Source organism: Balaenoptera musculus, chromosome 18 (assembly GCF_009873245.2).
Source record: "Balaenoptera musculus isolate JJ_BM4_2016_0621 chromosome 18, mBalMus1.pri.v3, whole genome shotgun sequence".
NCBI lineage: Eukaryota > Metazoa > Chordata > Mammalia > Artiodactyla > Balaenopteridae > Balaenoptera > Balaenoptera musculus.
This window is the reverse complement of record NC_045802.1, coordinates 69,912,076-69,934,019: the sequence shown is the minus strand read 5'-3', so window position 1 is coordinate 69,934,019 and position 21,944 is coordinate 69,912,076. Positions and strand designations below refer to the sequence as shown.

Here is a 21,944-nt window from a genome sequence, read left to right as displayed (position 1 = left end):
AGGCAACACCTGCCCTGTCCTCTCATTCCTAATCTACAGGGTTGTTGAGTGAATCTGTTATGGAGGTTCGTGAAAACCCTCTTTTAATTGTATAATGCTGAGTTACATCAGCAAATAATAATAATAATTATTATTATGTTATAAATATAATAAGTATATTATTAAATAACAATTATTATTATTATTGATGAAGAAGAATGAGTATGATTATATCCCTGCTGAATAATAGTTAAATAAAAGATTATTAAAGCTTTAAATAATTACTCCATATTCCAGACATATTTCTCTGCACATTGGATGTTAGGTAGTATTCCCAAGGATGATTTTTCTGTCGTTCTCCTGCCCAGGGGTGAAAAGGTGAATATCATACCATCTGACACAGTGCAAGTGCCTGATGGCTCTCTTAATGTCATGAGCCCAGTATTTGCTAGAAAGGTCCAATCGCTGGTCAGAGGAGCTCTGACCTGTGTAGCAGTCTGGCCAGTGTGCCTCATGAGAGCGTGGAGAGCCACTTCATTCCAGGCATGGGCCGCCCAGATCACAGCTGCTCAGAGCTCTTTGGCTTTGGTTAAGTTTGTTGTGCTGTTATATAATGGGTACTTGGACCATATCTCATGAATGACTGATTTTTTCTTCCTCCTTCTCCACTGTCCTATTATCGCGCTGTTGTCTGTGTCGAATGTTGTGTTAGAGTTTGTTGTTAAAATCAAGCAGAAAAACAGGCAGCTGTTAAGGTGTAAGGAGAAAAACATTAGTAACGGGGAAATCCACATATGGCACAGTAAGATTCTGACACCGTGGCGTGGGGCTGGCCCCAAGAGGCTTTACGATCATAATCTAGTCTTACTTTGTGCTCATGATGGTCTTTTCACCCCTACGCTGTTACTAGTGCACAAGCCAAATTGTGACCAAGCAGACTAGACTACAGGTGAGCAGTGAGTTATGCCTTTGCATGTTAATTTAGAACTCTCATTTTAATCAGACAGGCTCATTGGCCCATGCTATTTCTGATCCGTACCTTAAATCAAAAAGAAGTTATTTAACGGCTTCTGGTTTCTGCTCCAACATGTAAAGAGCTTGGAAGTTGTCAATCCTGTTCTCACAACAAGAAAAAAAGCTAAACAAACTGAAAACCAACTATTCTGAGAGCAGTGCTCTTAGATCTAACAGAGAGTTGAGGTTGCAGGGCAAAGTGCTCCTTGAAATTTGGAGAGACAGCAAATGCAGAGAATCATTGTTCCCCAGGGGCAGAAGCCGCTGGTGCCAGAGACACTTAAACTAAAGTTGGGTAATTCCTGCAGGCAGAGCATGGACTAGCCTAAGAGTTGACAATCCCTCTAGTCTTAGTGGGACCCAACGCTTTCATGAGTTTTACCTCCAGGAGCCTTACCCAGTTCTTAGGATGATGATCAGAGAAAAATTCCTTCATGCTTCCTGCAGGGGGAAAGGAACAGTGACTATTCTGAAATAAGCCCAGAGCCCTCTGTTCATGACACAGGCATGCCCTGGAGGACATCTACTTTCCCAGAGCCTCATCTGACCTCGGAGGAGGGCTGGTAGATGACCAGAGCCCCTCTGGCCTCTCTGCATCACATAAACTGAGAAAAAGAGTCTAAGAAACTCTTCTGAAGGTCACAGCCAGGACTCAGACTGACTAAAAAAATTGAGATTTAATCATAAGATGATAGAATGTTTCTCCTCTCCAACACTTTATCATCACATTAACAGGGCTCCAAAATAATAACCAGGTTACAACCTAGCTGCAAGACACAGAGTCTGTTTAGAAGGAATTTTGGGGGAAACGTAAAGACAGCAGGAGACACAGAAACCAGGACAATGAAGCCTTTGACACCTACAGATATGGCATGCATTAAGCACAGCCTAACCTCTTGCCAGATTATCATAAAACCTTACACTAAAGGCCTACATACCTCAGTTACTGTTACCTATATATCATGTCCAGTTTTCAACACAACGTTACAAGGCCTGGTAGAAGGCAAATAAAACACAATCTGAAGATACAAAGCAAGCATCAGGACCAGACTCAGATATGATGGGAATTTTGTAATTATCAAGTAATTTGGAATTGAAAATACTTTAATTAATAGGCTAAGAGTTCTAATGAAAAAAATGGACAACATGCAAGAACGGATGGGTAATGTAAGCAGAGAAATAGAAACTCTAAGAAAGAATCAAGAGGAAGTACTAGAGATCAAAAACATTCTAACTGAAATGAAAAATGCCTTTGATGGGCTCATCAGGAAACTAGACACAGCCAAGGCAAGAAATTCTGAGACTGAAGATATGTCAGTAGAAACTTCACAAACTGAAATGCAAAGAGAAAGAAGAATGAGAAAAAGATGGAACAGAATGACAAATGACTATGAACCACTACAAAAACGCTAACATACATGTAATGAAAATACCAAAATGAGAAGAGAGAAAGGAACAGAAGAAATATGTGAGGTAATAATGGCTGAGAATTTTACAAAATTCACGTTGGATGCAAAACCACAGGTAAAGGAAGCTCGGAGAACACCAAGTAGGATAAGTACCAAAATATCTACACCTGGGTATATTCTGTTCAAACTTCAGAAAACTAAAGACAAAGAGAAAATCTTGAAAGAAGCCAGAGGGGGAAAAAAACCAAAACACCTTACCTGTTGAGGAGCAAGGATAATTATTATATTGGACTTCTCTTCAGAAGGTGTGCAAGCAAAAAAAGAGTAAAATGAAATATTTAAAGTGTAAAAAAAAATCCAAATAACCTAGAATTTTGTATCCAGCGAGAGTATCTTTCAAAAGTGAGGACATATAAAGACATTCCCAGACAAACAAAATCTAAGAGACTTTGTTGCCAGCAGAACTGCTTTACAAGAAATGATAAAAGAAGTTCTTTAGAGAAGGGAAATGATGTAGATCAGAAACTCAGATCTTCATAAAGAAGAAGAGTGTTGGAAAAGGGATACATGAAGGTAAATAAAATATTTTATTTTTCTTATTCTTAACTGACCTAATAGGTATCTGTTTGTTCAAAATAATAATAGAAACAGTATATTAGGTGATTAGAGCTTATGGATAAGTGAGATGAATAACAGCAGTGTTATAAGGGACAGGAGGAAGGAAGTGGGAATACTCTATTGTAAGGTTCCTGCACCATCTATGAAGAGGTAGAGTGTTATTAGAAAGTGGACTTAGATTCGTTGTAAATGTATATTGTAAACTCTAAGGCAACCACTAAATTTTTTAAAGGAAGTATAATTAATATGCTGAGAGGAGTAAAAATGGAATCATATAAAGAGAGAGGCAGACAGAAGGCAAAAAAGAAACAAGGAACAATTGCAATGAAAAGAAAACAGTTACAAATATGGTACATTTAATTTGTCTATATCAATAATTACTTTAAATGGGGATGGTATAAATATACCAATTATTTGAGACTAAGAGAGTGGATTAAAAACCAATACCCAAACATATGTTGTCTGCAAGAACCCCACTTTACCTATAAAGACACAGATAGATTAAAAGTAAAGAGATGGAGAAAGATGTACCATGCTAACACTAACGAAAAGGAAACAGGAGTAGCTGTGTTAATTTCAGACAAAGGTGACTTCGGAGCAAGAAAAGTTATCAGAGAGAAAGATGGGCATTGCATAATAATATAGGGTCAGTTCTCCAAGAAAACACAACAGTCCTTAATGTATATGCACCTAACAACAGAGCATCAAAGATATCAGTCCTTTCCAAAGCGAGGTAAAGATTCAGTGCAATCCCAATCAAAACCCCAGCATGTGGTCTTGTGGATGTCAACAAACCGATTCTACAGTGTATATGGAATGGGCAAAAGACCCAGAATAGTCAACATAATGCTGAGAAAGAACAAAGTCAGAGGACTGACACTACTCAAATTCAAGACTTAATCTAAAGCAGTATCAAGATAGTGTGGTATTGGCAGTAAAATAGAAACTAGGTCAATGGAACAGAATAGACAGCCCCCAAATATACCCACTAAAATACAGTCAATTGGTCTTCAACAAAGAAGCAAAAGCAATTCTATGGAAAAAGGATGGTCTTGTCAACAAATGGTGCTGTAAGTACTGGAGATTCACACGAAGAAAAGATGAATCTAGATACATCCAGTACAGCTTTCACAAAAATTAGCTCAAAATGGGTCATAGACCTAAGTGTAAAATGTAAAACTATAAAACTGTAGAAGATCACGTAGGAGAAATATCTAGGTGACCTTGGGTTTGGCAGTGATTTGGGGTTTGGCAACACCAGAAGCATGATACATAAGAGAAAAAATAACTAAGTTGGACTTCATCAAATCAGTAACTTCTGTTATGCAAAAAACACTCTTAAGAGAATAAAAAGACAAGCCACGACTAGAGAAAAAACTTGAAGAACACATATCTGATGAAAGACTTGTACTCAAAATATACAAAGAACTCTTAAAGCTCAACAATAAGAAAACAAACCAATTTAAAAATGGGCAAAAAACAGACATCTCACCAAAGAAGATAAGCACATGGCAAATAAGCATATAAACAATGCTCAACATCATATGTAATTAAAGAATTCCAAATTAAAACAACGAGATTCTACTACACATCTCTCAGAGTGACACAAATCCAAAACACTGACAATACCAAATACTGATGAGAACGTGGAACAGTAGGAACTTTCATTCATTGCTGGTGACAATGCAAAATGGTACAGCCACTTTAGAAGACACTTGGTCAGGTTTTTTTTTTCTTTTAAGCTAAATATAGTCTCACTATGTGATTGAGCAATTGTGCTCCTAGGTATTTACCCAAATGAATTGAAAACATATCCACACAAAAACCTGCATGTGATTGTTTATAACAGCTTTATTCCTAATTGGCAAAAACTGGAAGCAACCAAGATGCCCCCTTATAGGGTATAACTTGAGATAAACAAACTGTGGTACATCCATGCAAGGAATATTGTTCAGCAGTAAAAAGAAATGAGTTGTCAAGCCACCAAGAGACACAGAGGAATGATAACTGCATATTGCTAAGTGAAAGAAACTAGTCTGAAAAGCTGTTACTCTATGATTCCAACTATATGACAGTTTGGAAAATGCAAAACTGTAGAGACAGTGAAAAAGTCAGTGGTTGCCAGGGTTTCAGAGAAGGGTAGGGGTTAAATAGGTGTAGCACAGTGGACTTTTAGGATGGGGAAACTATCCTGTATGATACTGTAATAGTGGATATATAATATTATGTATTTGTCAAGACCCATCTAACTGTACAACACAAAGAGTGAACTATAATGTAAACTATGGACTTGAGTTAATAATAATGGCTCAACGTGGGTTCATGAATTGTAGCAAACGTACCACACTAATGCAAGAGGTTAATAGGGTGCAGAGAGAGGGGATAAATGGGAATTCTTGGGGCTATCTACTCAGTTTTCCTGCAAGCCAGAACTACTCTTAAAAAATGAAGTCTATTAATTCTCTGGAAAGTTTATACTGTTCGCTCACATTCTTACCTCACCTATGTAGAATTCTGGTTTACATTGGAAGTGCTGGCCTGGTAGGAAAACATAGTATCTTGCTTCCTTGTTAACACAGCTTTTAATACATGTGAACTGTTTTTCAATCTTAGTATAACCTCAAGAAATCTAAAATTATATCTGTGACACATCCAAAAAATAAATCTAAACCAGTTTAAAAACTGGATTTTAAAACCTGTTTTAGCCTTAGGAGTTTATGGAGGAAAGTAGACAGCAAATACAGGAAAAATACTGTGAATATTTTTGTACACGTAATATCAGTGTGAAGATATATGACCAAATATTTGCCTATGTATAGTTTTAAATTTTTAACAATAAGTAATTATTTCCTATTCAGTTGTAACTGTTCGATTATAGTATTAATATGAATTATATTAGAACATGTTCTTGTTTTCGGTTTTATATTATATCAGTGGTTAAATCAATGTAATTAAATCTTTCATTGTAAATTATGGAAATTGTATGTTTATCATAACACAAACAAGAACTTTATTTTTAGTTAAAGCAGTATGTTATTTGTATTTCTTATCTCATTTATTGTTAATTACATTTGGTCAATATCACTCAGGTATCTTTCTTCTATCCCACTTAGACCTGAATCAGATTTTAAAATGCCTCTGAACAAAAAAGTAAAATTATTTAATTCCAGTCTTGGTTGACCTTTCTATCCTGTGCTTATTTACTAGTTCAGTTTTATTTAAAAATAAAACCAATTCTCACTGTTGTGGCTATTCTGAGGTAGACTGACCAACTTTACCTTAAAGTTAATTTGTATTTTCCTTGCTTGTGCCTGGTAATGCAGAGATATGAACCATGTGTGTCCCCAGATATGAAGACAAGAAAGTCTTAGTACTTTTTCCAAATGCTTGGTTCTAATTTTGGACTATTATGAAATTCTAATGTCATAACTGGTAACTCCCTAAGAATTACATGACGTTCTGGCCTTTTTGCCTTGATTTCTTTTGAGTGTACTTTCCAATAGATCTTTGAAAAGTAAGTGACAAAGCTAAAACACTCTAAAAGAAACCACATTTCCTACATGGTATGTTTTGCTTGCTTTTTGAGAAAATTTTAAAAGCTACCAAACAACATTTATTTAGTGTGTTAGTGGTGACCAGCAAGTACCATTATGGCCAGAGTCTGAGGCCCAGGAAGGTCATATAGGTTAGAAGCAGTGGACAGTTTGAACGCTAGGGAAGGTCGCTGAAAGCTAACTGCGGCTAAGCATAGTTTTGTTGTTTTTTAATCAACTAATGGAAAATAAATTTCCAAGAAGCTCTTTTTATCTAAAATCACTGCTCTTCAAAGGCAGGGACGTGACAGTTATCTGTCATGACCTCTGCTTTGCTGCTCTTATTCCCAGCCTCCGTGGAAATTGCCCAACTCCAGAGGCGGGGACTGTTTTAGTTGGCATATGGGCTCGGCGTCCTTGGAACTGCTCTACTTTATGCCTAAACTTTCCTGCCAATGTCAGCATCAGCCTTGTCAACACTTCTTTTCCATTTGTGAATACTGTAGTTAAAGCTTTCACCTCTCCTTTTCTAGAAGTATTTCATATTTAGCACTTGGGTGTTTAGAAATTCTCTCTCTGAAGAAATACATTTCAACTAAGAATCTTTACGACTTATGAAAGAAGTTTCACTTAGAAAATATGTATAAACATATGTGGTTTTTGGTTTTTTTTCCATATGGCCTTTGATCTTGTCGCAAAGCTTTAGTGCTGTGAACAGTGAGGTTTAAGGTAACCGACAAAGTGGTCTCACCAGTGAGGCAAAGTTGTGTCAAAAGAGGGCTTAATTGTTTAAAAAAAAAAAAAAAATTCTAAGCAAAAATTCAGCTCAAAACCCATGAAGTTTCTAAATACATTTTGAAGCATTTAGAAGAAAAGAAGTCCTTTTGTGTTTGCTCCATGTTCTGGAAGAGCAAATAAAAAATGTTACTTTGTTTTGTTAACTCAGTGGCCACACGGGCAGTCCTCAGGCTGAATGCCCCTGGGTCATCAGCTAAGCATGTAGATGAGTTGTGTATAGATTATTATAATCATAAAGTTATATCACAGTCTATCAGGGGAAATACTTGTGATAATTAGTTTGGAAATATAGTTTAGTAAAATTAAACATAATTTCAAGGAAGAGAAAACATTTTCACGAAGGTTTTCTTCATTAGAAAGGTGACATCATCCCAAGTAATTTAATTATTGTTGATTTATTTAACAAACCTCTGTAAGTCAGGGTGGGCCTTCCTTGCTGTGTTGGTCTCCTGACCTTCTTCACATTTCATGTATCTGGATACCTCCAGCCTTAGTGACAAAAGTTGATTATGTTGAATCCGGATGTCCACCTTAAGAATACACATCTCTCTCATTGTTTTTTTTTTTTAACTTAACATGGCATGTGTTTTTAACTGTCTCATGACAAATAGATTTACTTTTTAATCACCACTGTTGGGTAAAATTTATTATCGCCTGAGTTCCATCCATCAGATTTGAGGGTACAGCTCACGTGAAGAGGTAAATGGGGAGACGGTGAGGGGCGGTTTGGTGGAATAGGAACCCCAAGTTTGTAGCTTGTTTAGTTATCACCACAATTTCATGACCCTGTCATTTGAAAGTCAGATGACTCAATGGTGTCACGTAATGTATGACTAGAAGACACAATAAGGAATATTCCCAGGACACAGTCAATTTCTCCCTTTTTTTTCATGGAAAAAGAGTTCACGGAAGACAACCAAGCAGTAAATATAATCCTAAAGATAGTCAAAACAGATTGGAATATAACTTTGTTCAGAGCTATTAAAAAAATCCTCTACTATGTCTCAATATAGGCAGCCTGTAGAAAGTTCCAAGGTGAGGATTTATCTTCTAAATGTAGACTTGTGGGTCTTTTTAGCTAGCGAATTCAAACCACCAAAGGAAGAGGTCAAGAAGAATGAATGAAGTTAAGAGAATTGACGAGCTGAGTATCACTGTTGGCATTTTGTTTCTTGTATGGCTTGAATTTGTGCTTTGAGATTTTGGGGTCTAAGAAAGCCATGCTGTTCCAGGAGCTTCCCAGAAATATTTTTGGAGCAGGCCACACGGGCTCCGGAAAGAGAATGCATTCTATTTCCAAGTGCTATTGTAGAATCATTATTCATTTAACAAAAGTGTGGTCTTTTCAGCTAGAAATTTTAGTTCCATCATTCAAATGGACTAAAAATATTCTGGAGTATAACTAGAAAGAAGTATTTCGTATGTATCAATATGTTGTTTTCTAGCAATGTCCCATTCTGGATTAAACAATAGAGGAAAACTTTCCTGTTTCTCTGTAGTGTGGGCTTTTAAGTTGATATATGTGTATGTGTTTTCAGTGAATTGTGAAAATCAGCCAAATATAAAGTCAGTTATAAAATAGTTCCCTTTGTTTCCAAATCATCTGTGTAATATTTACACCAAGGAAGAATCGATGAAAAAAAACCAAGTATATGAGGAAGGCCTTCCTGTGTCTCTATACTATATGATCATTGCTTTATTTATCACCAGTTCTGGAGTGTTTCTCAATGCCAAGTCCAGAAGTGAAAGATACAGTTGTAACTTAGAGTGCTGACACCTAGCGAGGGAGACGAGCAAGGTAACAGAAGTCTGTGTGACAAGTGACGGGATACAGGTGAGCTCAGGCCTCTCTGGGAGGAGCAGCATCGCGAGTGGCCTGAGGGCAGAGGAGCTGAGCTGGGCTGGAGGACCACAGGGGAGTTGGCAAAGAGGACCGGAGCGCAGCACGGGGGTGGCCAGAGGGAACAGGCTGTGCAAAATAAGTGTCGGCGGCACCAGTTTCACCCTCAGCGTTGTCAGCTTCTCACAGAAAGTAAGAAGATCATACATTTTATTCTGTCAGTTTAAACACTGGAAAGCCTCTTCAAAAGTGATTTTCTTTTCGTACATTTGTCGAAGTCCGGAGCAGGAAAGTGGTGCGGAAGGGCTGTCTTTTTCCAGTGCCTTTGCTCTTGACACTCAGTAACATCCCCGAAGCCTTCGACCCCGCATCGTTCATGTACATGGGAAACACTTTTTTCAGCAATAAGCATTTTCTTAGGGAGTTTTTTGGTTCCATTTTCACAAGTGTCTCATCTCTTTGTAGCAACAAACCTTGCTCTCTGAGCTGTACTGAAGGTTCCTACTTTTCTTTCTTCTGTGTCGAATTAGGAAAAATGGAGTAAACGCTTCAAGATTACTCATCGAACATACTATTTTTTACTTAATTTCAAGTAGCATCTTCCCTGTAGATGTAATAAAGAAAGATCTGCGCAAGTTAGAGGAAGGATAATTTTCAGTATTCCTTTCACATTTTATCTTGTATTGATGATCCTCATATTTTACCTGTAAATGCTCAATCGGTAAAGCAATTAAACTTTAATGGTAATTCATAATGGATTTCTGCAGCCACTTTTCTTTTTTAGTTCACATAACTAGAAAAAAATAAGGGACTTAAATTACATCTTATGTTAAAATTGTCCTTCATATTCAGACCATAAAAGCAAAAACGTTGTATATTTTTAGTATGTAGGGATCATTAATGGAAACAGTCACTTCTGTTTTCTGTTGCCATTTTATATTTGGCGCGTGCTGTTCCTCTGTGAATCTTTCTCTTAAAAGTTATTTTCTTGTATGAGCTCCTCAATAGACTATAAACTTAGCCATCATAGTCCCTCAGAAAATAATTATCGATAACTTCATTTGAATTGAGGATAAGAGAAAATAAGGTCTTTCTAAAGCCCTGGTGCCAAGCAAGAGAATATATATAAGTAAATGGTAAAGAAAAAAAGAGTTTAAGACCTGGAGCCTGATGATGTGGGTTTAGATTCTGGTTTTGTTTCTTTTTAACTCGGACAACTTCATTATCTAGTGACCTTCACTTTGCTTTTCTGTAAAATGTGATGGATATTATCTGTGCTTATACCCACCTACCCATCTACCTGCCTAAGTAGACAGGGATTTCCTTAGCATTTAAGTATGTGAAAGAGCCTTGAAACTAAACGTGTTCTACAAATACTAGTTGCTATGGCAACAACTTACCAATGTACCAAATACGATTCTTAAAATGAGAGGCAGTACATATATGAAGTTATATTTTACATAAACTAGGTAGCACAGATTAATGCCTAATAGGCGTTCACCAAACAGGGATCCGCTTTCCCTCTTTCTCTCAGCTTTTCTTTCAAGCCTTGTTATTTCTCATTTGTCCCCATTTGCTGCTACACTTTTCTGCTGTTCTGGGTGCTTTCGAATTCACTGATGCTCTGATTCTTCTTCCTGCATGCACAGGCCCAGAGAGGCAGTCAGACGTCAGCCAAATTTAGTAACCTCCTTCTTAGTTTGGACATTTGATTGTATGCACATTCTAATTTTAAATGAGCACATATATGGGTAGATATTGGTTTTATATCCTATAATAATTTAACTCATTTATAGCAGTGGCATTTGTTGAGGTACAAATGTTTACCAATTTTATGAATAAAAACCCAAAGTTGTAAACAACTTCAACTGAGTACTATATTTTTTATTTGTATGGTTTTTCACAAAATAATGAGCAGTTATTTTCATTGTTTATAATAATGCCTAAAACTTATTAAGTGCTCATCAAATGTCAGTGCTTGACAGAAACGAAATCATTTAATCCTCACAATACTTTGAGGTATGTCTTAATTATTGTTTCCCCATTTTACAGATGGGGAAACTAAGGCACAGAAAAGATGTCAGGAGACAGGATATCATCACAGTTAAATATGCAGGTCCTCGTTCCTGAGCGCCTGGGTTAGTTCTAGTTCCCCTAATTATTATGTGTGCATCCCTAGACAAATTCCCTACACTTTATGTGCTTTAGTTTTCCCATCTGTAAAACAGGGAATAACGACACATACTCGTAATGCCGTGAGGATTAAACACTGGCTTTCCTCTGAATGACATTTTAGATTCTCTTAACCATACGTTCAAAACTCTGCCCACATATTGTTCCCTTTTCCTTCTTTTCATTATCAGTAGTATTTTCAATGAGGCAATGCTTGTAGACAATACAAAGTACTCTTTAATGATTTACTAACTTACATTTTGGTGTTCAGTGTAAATACCGTGGAATCCAAAGACAGGCTCCATCACATGAATTTTTGGAGCCTAAGATACTTTAGTTCTCCCTATGAGAACGTGATTTCAAATGAAACCCAGTTCTCGGACTTATTTCAAGTGCTTTTCAGCACGCTAAAAGTGTTAAGCCCCAAGTGGCCAGCGTACATGGTACACATCCGTTTTTTATTATATCTTTACTTGGCTTGATTGTTAGTGTTCTTTTCCACATTGTTAAATGCATTTAACAGCGAAATCTGTAACCTAAAATGATTTCATTGCTAGAGATATTAAAACTGCCCTGGCTTGAAGTCAGAAGCAACTTTATCAAAATCCTAAGACTAAGAGCAATAAAATGTTGCATGTGATTTAGTCCCTTTTGTCATTGAGAAAATGAGCATGGATAAATATTGATTGTGTTTCTGAAAAATGTTTTCTCATTTCAAAAGTCCACCCCAGCTTAGCCGGCTCCCCTCTCTCTTGACAGGCACCAGCATCTTCACCGTGTACGAGGCTGCATCCCAGGAAGGCTGGGTATTCCTCATGTACAGAGCCATCGACAGCTTTCCCCGCTGGCGTTCCTATTTCTACTTCATTACCCTTATTTTCTTCCTTGCCTGGCTTGTTAAGGTACTCTAAAAATTCGTACTCATCCAGTCTGTGCTTTCTGACAGTTTCTGCAGATCTTTTGTTTGTTTTCGGTTGCCCTCACTCCCTCATGGCCAGTCTTTGGTAAATGTGGTTTGTCATTTTCTTTCAGAATGTGTTTATTGCTGTCATCATTGAAACATTTGCAGAAATCAGGGTACAGTTTCAACAGATGTGGGGATCGAGAAGCAGCACTACTTCGACAGCCACGACGCAGGTACAGTATCCGGAGATGACGATGTAACCCACTTGAACTGGGCGTGTCCCTCTGCACCACCCTGGACATTGATGGAACTTGATGAGACTTGAGAAACCCTGTTATCACCAACTTCTGCAATCAGATTCACTGAGGGAGCTGCTTAAAAATACAGGTGCAAAGCCCCAAACCCAGAGTGACCAAATCAGATTTTCTGGGTGATGGGGCAAGGGCACCTATATTTTTAACAGCCCCATGAGTGGGTTTGATAGAAAACCAGGCTTATCATCATATTTATTATGTACCTTCCATTTGATTCTACCATCATATGTCCTCCAAGGACTTGCTGATAAAATATAGCAACTGTGGAATTCCCCATTTTAAAATATTCACGTAATTGAAACCAATATAATGGCCCTTAGGTATAGGATTAGAATTTTTCAGAAGGAAAATTTATTTCATTCAGAATGAACCAATCACAATATAATAAATTATGAAGAGGACTCCTCCATCCCAAATGCATGCCTGTGAATTTTGAGGAATTACTGCATATTCAGAAGGTTTCCACTCTGCTCCCAAGAAATTGGAAGTATCCTAGAATTTGACTAAAAGTGGCATGGCATTTATTACATAAGAGGGCAATTCAGATCCAATGTCTTTTGTTTTTATTTTTGGTTTTGTTTTGTGTTTGTTTTTTGGTGGTTAGAAAGAGGAAGAATAGGTTTATATATCTTCTTCTGGTATAAATCTTAATAAAAGAGAGAGAAAATAAAAATTCCAGAATTGAGAATGAAATTACTTTATGCCTTGCAACTATTGCTTTAATGTTAAATTTTAAGAGAAATTTAACATAAGTTTGTAAATACTTACACAGGTCTGTTAGGACAAAGGTATCTGTGAAAGATCCGAGGTACAAATTTTACTTTGCAAATCTCCAAATTGAACTTTTAATAATTATATTTATATAATTATTGTTTTTAAAATAATATATTATTTTTTTAAATAATTGTATTTATGCCTACGTATTAAAATTATAAAGAAAAGGATTCAGGATAGTGGCTCACTGGGAGTGGGGATGAGGAAGCAGAGGAATAAAATTAAGAAGAAGTGCAAAGGTAAAAAAAATAAGATATTTATATTTAATAACTAATAGTGAAAATGCTATTAAACATGCTAATATTTGGAAGAGCCTCGTTCAGTATTTTTATGATGTTGTGAAAGTTCGAATGGTCTAGTTCATTATAGATGAAATAGTATTTATATTATTCAGTTTTGTCAAACAGCTATTCAAACTTCCATGAAAGATTTTTTGAAGTGTTATCTAGGTTATGTCACAGATGGCATGTAGGAAAACCTTCAGTGAGTCCGCCACATCCAGTACTCATTTCCTCTCTCATCTTTTTAGTGAGCTATGAGAAATTGTAAAGTTCCAAGTCCATTCTGACATGTCTTTTAAATAGAGTGACGGCCTCGTGAAGGTGTGTTTTCCAGTATAGACATTGAGAACAAAGTGGGACATAGAACTATGAACTCCACACAGAATTCACGTTCGATATTCCTGAGAGATGACCTAAAATGTCTTTAAAACTATATAGTGCTTATTAAGTAACTCTTATTTGTAAAACCACAGCTGGAAAAGTGGTGTTTGGAAGTGCCACCAAATCAGCCAGCAGTTACAATAGAAAGTGAAATGTGGAGAGACTGTGAACACAGTTGTACAAAATTGCTTTGATGCAAAATTGTCCTTAATCAGGAGGAATAAGGTGGTAATTCAGACGTAATGCGTCTAGGTATTCAGCAGAGGTAATCACCCAGAGAACTGTGAAAAACCTTCATTAAGAAAAATGCTGTGGCTGAGGACCTGGTTGCTAAGCAACCGAAGCTCCAGCCGCAGCCTCTCTGGTAAAACACCACTTGGGCTGCCTGGCAACAGGCGCAGGCCCCGCCCATCCCCTCGCCAGCCACTCAGCAAGTGTTCCAGATGCTTTTGTGTGTGTTGAAGGGAGAGGCATCATTTGCCATGATTCTGTTAGGTTTGTAAAATCAGAGACAACTCTGCACAAAGACCTTCTCGTTCGATGGTTTAAAACACTAAATCACAAGTTTCTAATTCTAACAAAACAGATGGGCTTTAAGGAAATAAAATAAAGATGGTTGTGTATTGGGAAGCACACAGCTTTTCAGAAATGAAGTCAGTTCTTGTCCTCCTCTAGTATGTGGGACGTCTGCAGTTGTTCTCTGTAAGTTATCCTCATAGGAGGGCAAAGAGGGTCCTGGGGATGGTGGACTTGTTGATATTTCTAAGTCCCTGGACTTTCCAGGAGGGCTGTGTGAGTAGAAAGAAAAATTACACACATTAACAGGGTAAAGTAGGGGCTTTCCGACATCTTAGGAGGTTCAACAGGATTTGGCTCTGATATGTTAAGAGGCAAAAGAGAATCAGTGATGAGAACCCTTTCTTTAAAATAGCAAAGCAACCTGCCTCAGAGTCACAGCATAGAAACAAATTACAGAAAAATTAATGCCAAAGGTCTTATGGAGACCATAATAGAGCAGGTAGCAGGAGAACAAAAGGAAAACGACGTGGAAATTTTCAGATTAGCAGTCAGTAGTTTGCCTGAACTCTGATGGGGATGGTGACTCCTGTACGTGCATAATCATTTGACACAGGTCACTGTTGCCACATGCTCGGTTATATGTTGGATTGAAGTGCAAGAGATTTGTACATCCAGGATATAATAGCCCCCTGTGTCAGCCCACAGTAGGACTTCCCATGCTACACGTTTGTAGGGGTGTTGCCCCAGAGAAAGGTGTTAGGGTGGGCCGATGTGCTAGCGGAACACGTCCTGGGCATCGTGCATGTCTGGTCCAGACTTGCACTCCCACTCCTTAGACACTTCACCTCAGATATCTGTTGCCAGTCGTGTGGTCTTCTGATCTAGGCTGATTCACGGTAGGAATGAGCTTATCTCACTTTGCCTGGAAGAGAACCGAAAGAACTAAACTTTAGGGCCCCGCAAGGCTAAGTGTTGTATATATAGTGACAAGAGACACAAGGCAACCTCCGGCAATCAATCCGTACCTAACTTTTATATACAAATCATGGCCCAATAAGGCCATATTGAGGGACAAGTAAGTAAATATTCTGATTGTCTAAAGAGAGCAGTAATTTCTGGGTCTGTCATTGTCTCTGACTGAGCACACTTGCTGGCCCATGTTTTCTGAATTAATAAGATACAAGACAGATAAGGGTGGAGTTGATAAAAGGACACAGGAATTCTTTCTCCTTTGTAGTTCCATGAATCTTCTCAGAATATAGGTTCCTACAGTACTGGAACAACTTCTGTGTAAATGTGCAATACCAGCTTAAAGGCAGAAAGGCATAGGTGAAAAGGCACATGATTGAAAATAAAAAGAATTTCTCCTCTGTGAAAAGATGTGTACAACGTAATGCTCCAAAACAAAACTTTAGTAAAAATTTGTTTACTGCGTTCCAAGACTATTGGTTTCCACATGAATATACATCATTAAAATATGTGAGAAAGCAATTTAGTGAAAGCAATTTCTGGGAAGGCTTTGGTAGAAGGTACAATAGTGAGCTCCTTCTAATAAGAAACTATAGTAATGGAATAATACATTCATCATAGGAAGCCATACATGAGAATTATGTCTTGTGAGTCTGAGTCATTGAGTATATTATTTAATTACGAAATCAAGTGTCCACCCTCATTATTTTGTGTGATAATGACTATTACCTGTTTTTTAAGATGATTGATTTTGAAAGAACCCAAAGAGCATGGGAATTTCAAAATAACTTTTGGATTTTCTTTTCATTACCAAATGTGTATGTGTGTCTTGGGTTTGGGATTTTAATTCAGTTGCTAGTGGTCACCCCTATTACCAAGATCCATTATTCTCTACCACCTCCCATTAGATAATCTGTTATTGTTGTCATTGATGATGATATTCTGCCTAAAGTACAATAGAACAATCCGCAAAGCATTCTTAGCAAAATCAGGTGACCCTTTATAAAACGCTGGCAGTTGCAACAGGCAAGCATGAGATGATTCTCAAGACTGAAACCTCCATGGATTCCCAAGTGGTTGTGCTAAGAGGAGAGCGCGCACGTGGTTATTGGTAATATTCCACTAATTCGTAACACTTTACTACAATAAATCACATATCTTGAGAGCTGCACTAAGCACCACGCTATTGGCTTTACAAGCAATCTTATTTAATCTTCACAATCACATTGTGAAGTTGGTATTATTATTGTCTCTGCTTTGCAGGTTGAAAAAGGACAAGGATTGGAAAGTTAATTATTTTATCCAGTATTACATAACTGGTACGTGCTAGAACGGGGGCTCAAAACCAGCTTCCTCAGCCATAAGAGTCTTCCGTTTTGCTCCCTGAGATCCTACCTCCTTTTAATTTGGTCATTACAGGCCCTGCTGTCAATGTGCTATCTTTTTTCTGGCTTCTCTTTTCTATTAAAACAAACAAAAAAAGGTTTTCTTGTTGACTGAAAGGTGGAGAAAGGGGTACTTTCATACATAATTACTAAGTGTGAATTAGAGCATCCTTTCTAGAAAATAGTTTGGCAATATGTGTCAAAAGCCTTAAAAACATATAAACTATTTGACAAAGAGATTGTACTTCTAGGAATTTATCCTAAGAAAAATTCTGGTCAATGCTCAAAGATGTACATTTGAGAATGTTTATGGAGGCATTTCAGTAAAAAAGAAAGACAGAGAAAGAAAGAAAGAGAGAGAGAGAAAGAAAATTAACTCTAGTCATAAAGTATTGATTATAAATTATGAAATTAGAATAAATGCAAGCCATTAAATCGTGATTGAACTTTATTGATATGAAAATATGCAAATAACATATTATTGCAGTAAAAGGGTCTCATGTTTATATGTATATGTGTGTGTGGGCATAATATACCTGAAAGGTTAGCTCTGAAATATTAGGGGTGCTTGTCTCTGGGGAATGGGCTTAAGATTTTTTTTAACAGCTCATACACATTTTCTAAGTATTTAATAGTAAACCTGTATTAATAATATAATGAGAGGGGAACAGTTAATATCTTTAAAAATGAAATAAATCATTGGACATTCAAAATGAAGCCACTTGTGTTAACTTAGGTTCAGCTGCAAGGGACAAAAAGCCCCAAATAAGTGGCTTCTATAAGATAGGGTTCCTTTCTCTATCATATAAAGCTGGAGGATGTCATCCAAGGTTGTTACGGTGGTCTGTGTTGCTATAGATCCAGAATCCTTCTACCTTTTTGCTCCACCTTGCATCACTTCCATTCCCCAGATTGCCTCCTGGACTAAAATGGCTGCTGTAGCTCTAACTCTTACATCCATATTCCAAAGAGCAGGAAGGAAAAAAAATAGAAAGTTTCTGCTTTCATTTCATAGACCAGTATATATATAATTACATGGTCAAGATGAGCTTCAAGAAAGGGAAAGAACGTCTTTTTTTTTTTTTTTTTTTTGGTGGCCATAAAATTTTTCTTACTTTGTAAAACAAGAAGAACAGATATGGAGGGACAGCTGGCAGCCCCTGCCCCTGCCACACTCCCCTAGGGACTTCACCCTAGGATTCATGGCTCTGGACATCCCACCATGTGCCTCACGTAGCTACCGTTACATTAACCAATCCGAATGTTGTTGTATAATTCAGGGAACTAAAGAGAAATGGACCCTGTTTGCATTTCCTTCACTTTATTTCACACAAAGAACTGACCTTGAGAGAGCACTTTTGCTAAAAATTAAATGGATTCATTTGATTTTAGTCTATTGGAAAAAAAATCATTTAACAGAGAAAATTAGTCTGCTCCTGATGAAAGCAGATATGTGCCTCAGGGATCCTTTGCTCCATGGTAAGAGAGTAGAGGATGCTTGTACAGAGGGTTCCTACCTCGTGACTGGCGGGATTGCTTTTGTCTTTTCTCCTTAAAAAGAGACTCCCAGACATTTGACAGATACTTTAAAAGGCACTTACGCATGTTTGCATCTCAACCAATGTATGTGTATTCTCAGAACGAGCCTATTTGTGACGGATGTGCTTGATTCTACCACTAAACTTACCTCTTAAAATTCATTCTAAAGGGAATCAGAATCCTGTAAATGGACAGCTGAGAAGAACCATTTGTAATTGGCATCTTGGATCAGAGAATCTTTGTGTAAATGTGCACCGCCATTTTGTCATTTTAAAAATACACGTATGGCCTATGAATTTTGGCATTTGTCACTCTCCACCTCCCTTATTTTATAGAGGGCAAGTTTTCTTTCTGCAGATGATCTGCTACCTCTGTTACCAGGAGTTTGAAATTATAATGATAAATCCTAGGTAGTGGGATCTTTGCATCATCTCATGTTTCCATCAACAGTTACCCTTTTGAACACAGACACGGTCAGACGAACATGAAGACATAAATATGGCAAAGAAAATGTTTATGTCTGTGAGATAGTGAGCTCAGGCTGGAATAAAACAGTGAGTGCTTGTAGTTGGCGTCTTTTCTTAGAAAAATAAACATCCTTAATTCCACCCTATTCCACCACGCCCCTGCAGGCACACCTAAGGAACTGAAAAGAAAATATATAGTAGTGGGAAAATATTTATAAGTGGTACATGCTTTCCAGCGTAGTATATTATTGGTAGACAACTAATTTTTTAAAATAAATCTATTTATTGATTTATTTATTTTTGGCTGCGTTGGGTCTTCGTTGCTGCGCATGGGCTTTCTCTAGTTGGGGCGAGCGGGGGCTACTCTTCGTTGCAGTGCGCGGGCCTCTCATTGCAGTGGCTTCTCTAGTTGTGGAGCATGGGCTCTAGGTGCGTGGGCTTCAGTAGTTGTGACTCGCGGGCTCTAGAGCGCAGGCTCAGTAGTTGTGGCACACGGGCTTAGTTGTTCCGCAGCATGTGGGATCTTCCCAGACCAGGGCTCGAACCCATGTCCCCTGCATTGGCAGGCGGATTCTTAACCACTGCGCCACCAAGGAAGCCCCTAGATAACTAATTTTTAAGGTGGTAGAATATGAGTAAGATAACCTACACATCCAGCAACCTGGATGTCTAATTCAATGACTGTCAGATTTTAGCATCCTGTACTATCCTGAATTTCATCATTTATGTCTTTTAAGCCAAAAGAAACTACTTTTTCCCTTCATAAATATGTATACATAAAATTTCTGCTGAGCAGATTAATTGTGGCTTACACAAGCTAATTTCACAAAGTCTTTTAAGTGATTTGTCATTCTCCTACCATTAAAATAACATTCCCGGACTTCCCTGGTGGCGCAGTGGTTAAGAATCCACCTGCCAATGCAGGGGACACAGGTTCAAGCCCTGGTCCGGGAAGATCCCACATGCGACGGAGCACCTAAGCCCATGCACCACAACTACTGAGCCCGCAAGCCACAGCTACTGAAGCCCGCACGCCTGGAGCCCATGCTCCGCAACAAGAGAAGCCACCGCAATGAGAAGTCCATGCACCACAACAAAGAGTAGCCCCTGCTTGCTGCAACTAGAGAAAACCCGCACACAGCAACAAAGACCCACTGCAGCCAAAAATAAATTAATTAATTTAAAAAATAAAATAAAACAACATTCCCCTCTTTCCCTATGCTACATGCACATTATATTATTTATCCTGAGAATATTTTTCTATTGGTTCAGTGAGAACTTTCTACTAAATAAAGATAAAAGTTTACCACTTTTTGTAAAAACACACCACGCTTTGGAATTCTAATTTTCATTTTCTCTGAGATGTTATATATAATAATCAACATAATGGGGATAAAATACCTACTTTTAAAGTCTTGTGGAGAAGAATATTTGGGCAGTTATATGCAAAGCATATGTAAGGCAGAAACGGCCTGTTGCATAGCAAGTGCTCAATTAATGCAAGCTATAATCTTTATTATGATTATTCACTTACGTTTGCAGTGTTAAAATGGACATCATTGGAATGACTCATGTTCTAAATATAAAGCCATAAGAAGACAAATCTTTGACAGCAAAGAAAACGTAAAAAGCTGCAGACAAAGTTAGAGTTCTTGATGTTCCATCGTAAGTGTCTCTGACTCATTTCCCCTTTGTCTTGAAGATGTTTCACGAAGACGCCGCTGGCGGGTGGCAGCTGGTAGCCGTAGACGTCAACAAACCCCAGGGACGTGCCCCAGCTTGCCTCCAGGTGCGGTATGATGCCATTTCTAAAAGTCACCCCCAAAGGTCTTTGATTTGATTTTATACGAGGAAATCTACAGCTCTCCAAGCTCTAGATCCACCCAAATTTGTGGGCAATATTACAGTCCATCCTGTATTCCCGGGACCTAACATCCTGTTTAGATACACACTAGGGATTTGGTAAATTTGTGGTAAATGAATGCACACAGGTAAAAGCAGGCCAGTGGTAATGAATTGATGAAGAATTTTGTTGTCTCATTAAACCTTGTAAAGGTATTCTTCTGCAAAGGCCTGAATTGTTTGGGGCCGGGGGCAGTCAAGATCACAATTCATTTACTTGAGTACCTCACCATGTACGCAGGAAGGAAATGTCTTGAATATGTAGTCTGTTGTTCTGCGTCTGCAAGCTCTCCCAGCAGCGTGGTATAATAAAGGCACTTCCTTAACAAAGTGCACCTGCAGCAGACACGAGGCGATGGGATTGCAGGGGAGCCCAAAGCCCTGGCAAGTGACCGGAGGATGGGCCATGAGGTCTCTGGCCTGTGAACCTTCTGGACTTACCTTCTGCTCTGAGCTCCCCAGAAAGCCTAATAAACTCCTTTTCTTCCGTGGACCACAGTGGCCTCTTCTCTTTCATGTCCCCCCTCCCTGCCCACCAATAGCAGTAACTCATTCAAAACAACATCACCTTAAGAGCGGCATCCCTGCCATTCCAGGGCTTTTTATATTTCCATTTCCCTCCTCTTTAAGGGTGAAAGCTCAAGCTGTCCCATGTTGGGAGCAGAGAACTGATTCTTCCTCCTGGAGAATTTTCTTTTCTTCACCCTCTTTCTGTTTTCAGTTGTAAATCCTCTTCCTACAAGGGGACTGCTTCTTGTAGTTTTTCATATCCCCCCCTATAATTTGGGGAAGGGTTTATCACCTGCTTCAGGATGAGAACACATCTGTCTTTCTTTTGGATCTTTCTCCAGGTGGGGACTGGTGCATTTCAAGGATTGGTACATAAGTAGCAAAATACTGTCCTCTGAACCTCTCCTGTGGGCTACATCTATATGGCTGTTTAATCATACAGTTGTCTGTTTGTATCCATGAAAAGGATAGAGCAGAAAAAGAGGAAGAGTTTACGATGAATACGGATAATATTAAGTACTATTCTGTGCTTCTCTTTCTGTCGTATATTGGATGGTGACAGTGCCGCTAATAATTCAACTTCTGTGGCTACCTCTACTACTGCTACTACTGTCATAGCAATAACAATGACAACCA

At 38.2% G+C, this 21,944-nt stretch overlaps 1 protein-coding gene across 7 annotated transcripts in view; it reads left to right on the top strand.

Annotated features, from left to right (window-relative positions):
* Positions 1-21,944, top strand: part of NALCN (sodium leak channel, non-selective) — a 280,557-nt gene that overhangs the window by 72,421 nt on the left and 186,192 nt on the right. For 6 of the 7 annotated variants that reach the window (XR_005017238.1, XM_036831753.1, XM_036831755.1 and 3 more), the window contains exons 8-10: positions 12,123-12,265; positions 12,396-12,500; positions 20,599-20,685. Coding sequence is in view for 6 of the 7 variants with exons in the window: in XM_036831753.1 (XP_036687648.1) it covers positions 12,123-12,265; positions 12,396-12,500; positions 20,599-20,685 (335 nt within the window). In the remaining variant the exon portion in view is untranslated. The remainder of the gene's footprint in view (positions 1-12,122; positions 12,266-12,395; positions 12,501-20,598; positions 20,686-21,944) is intronic. The other variant, XM_036831756.1, reaches the window with a different exon arrangement.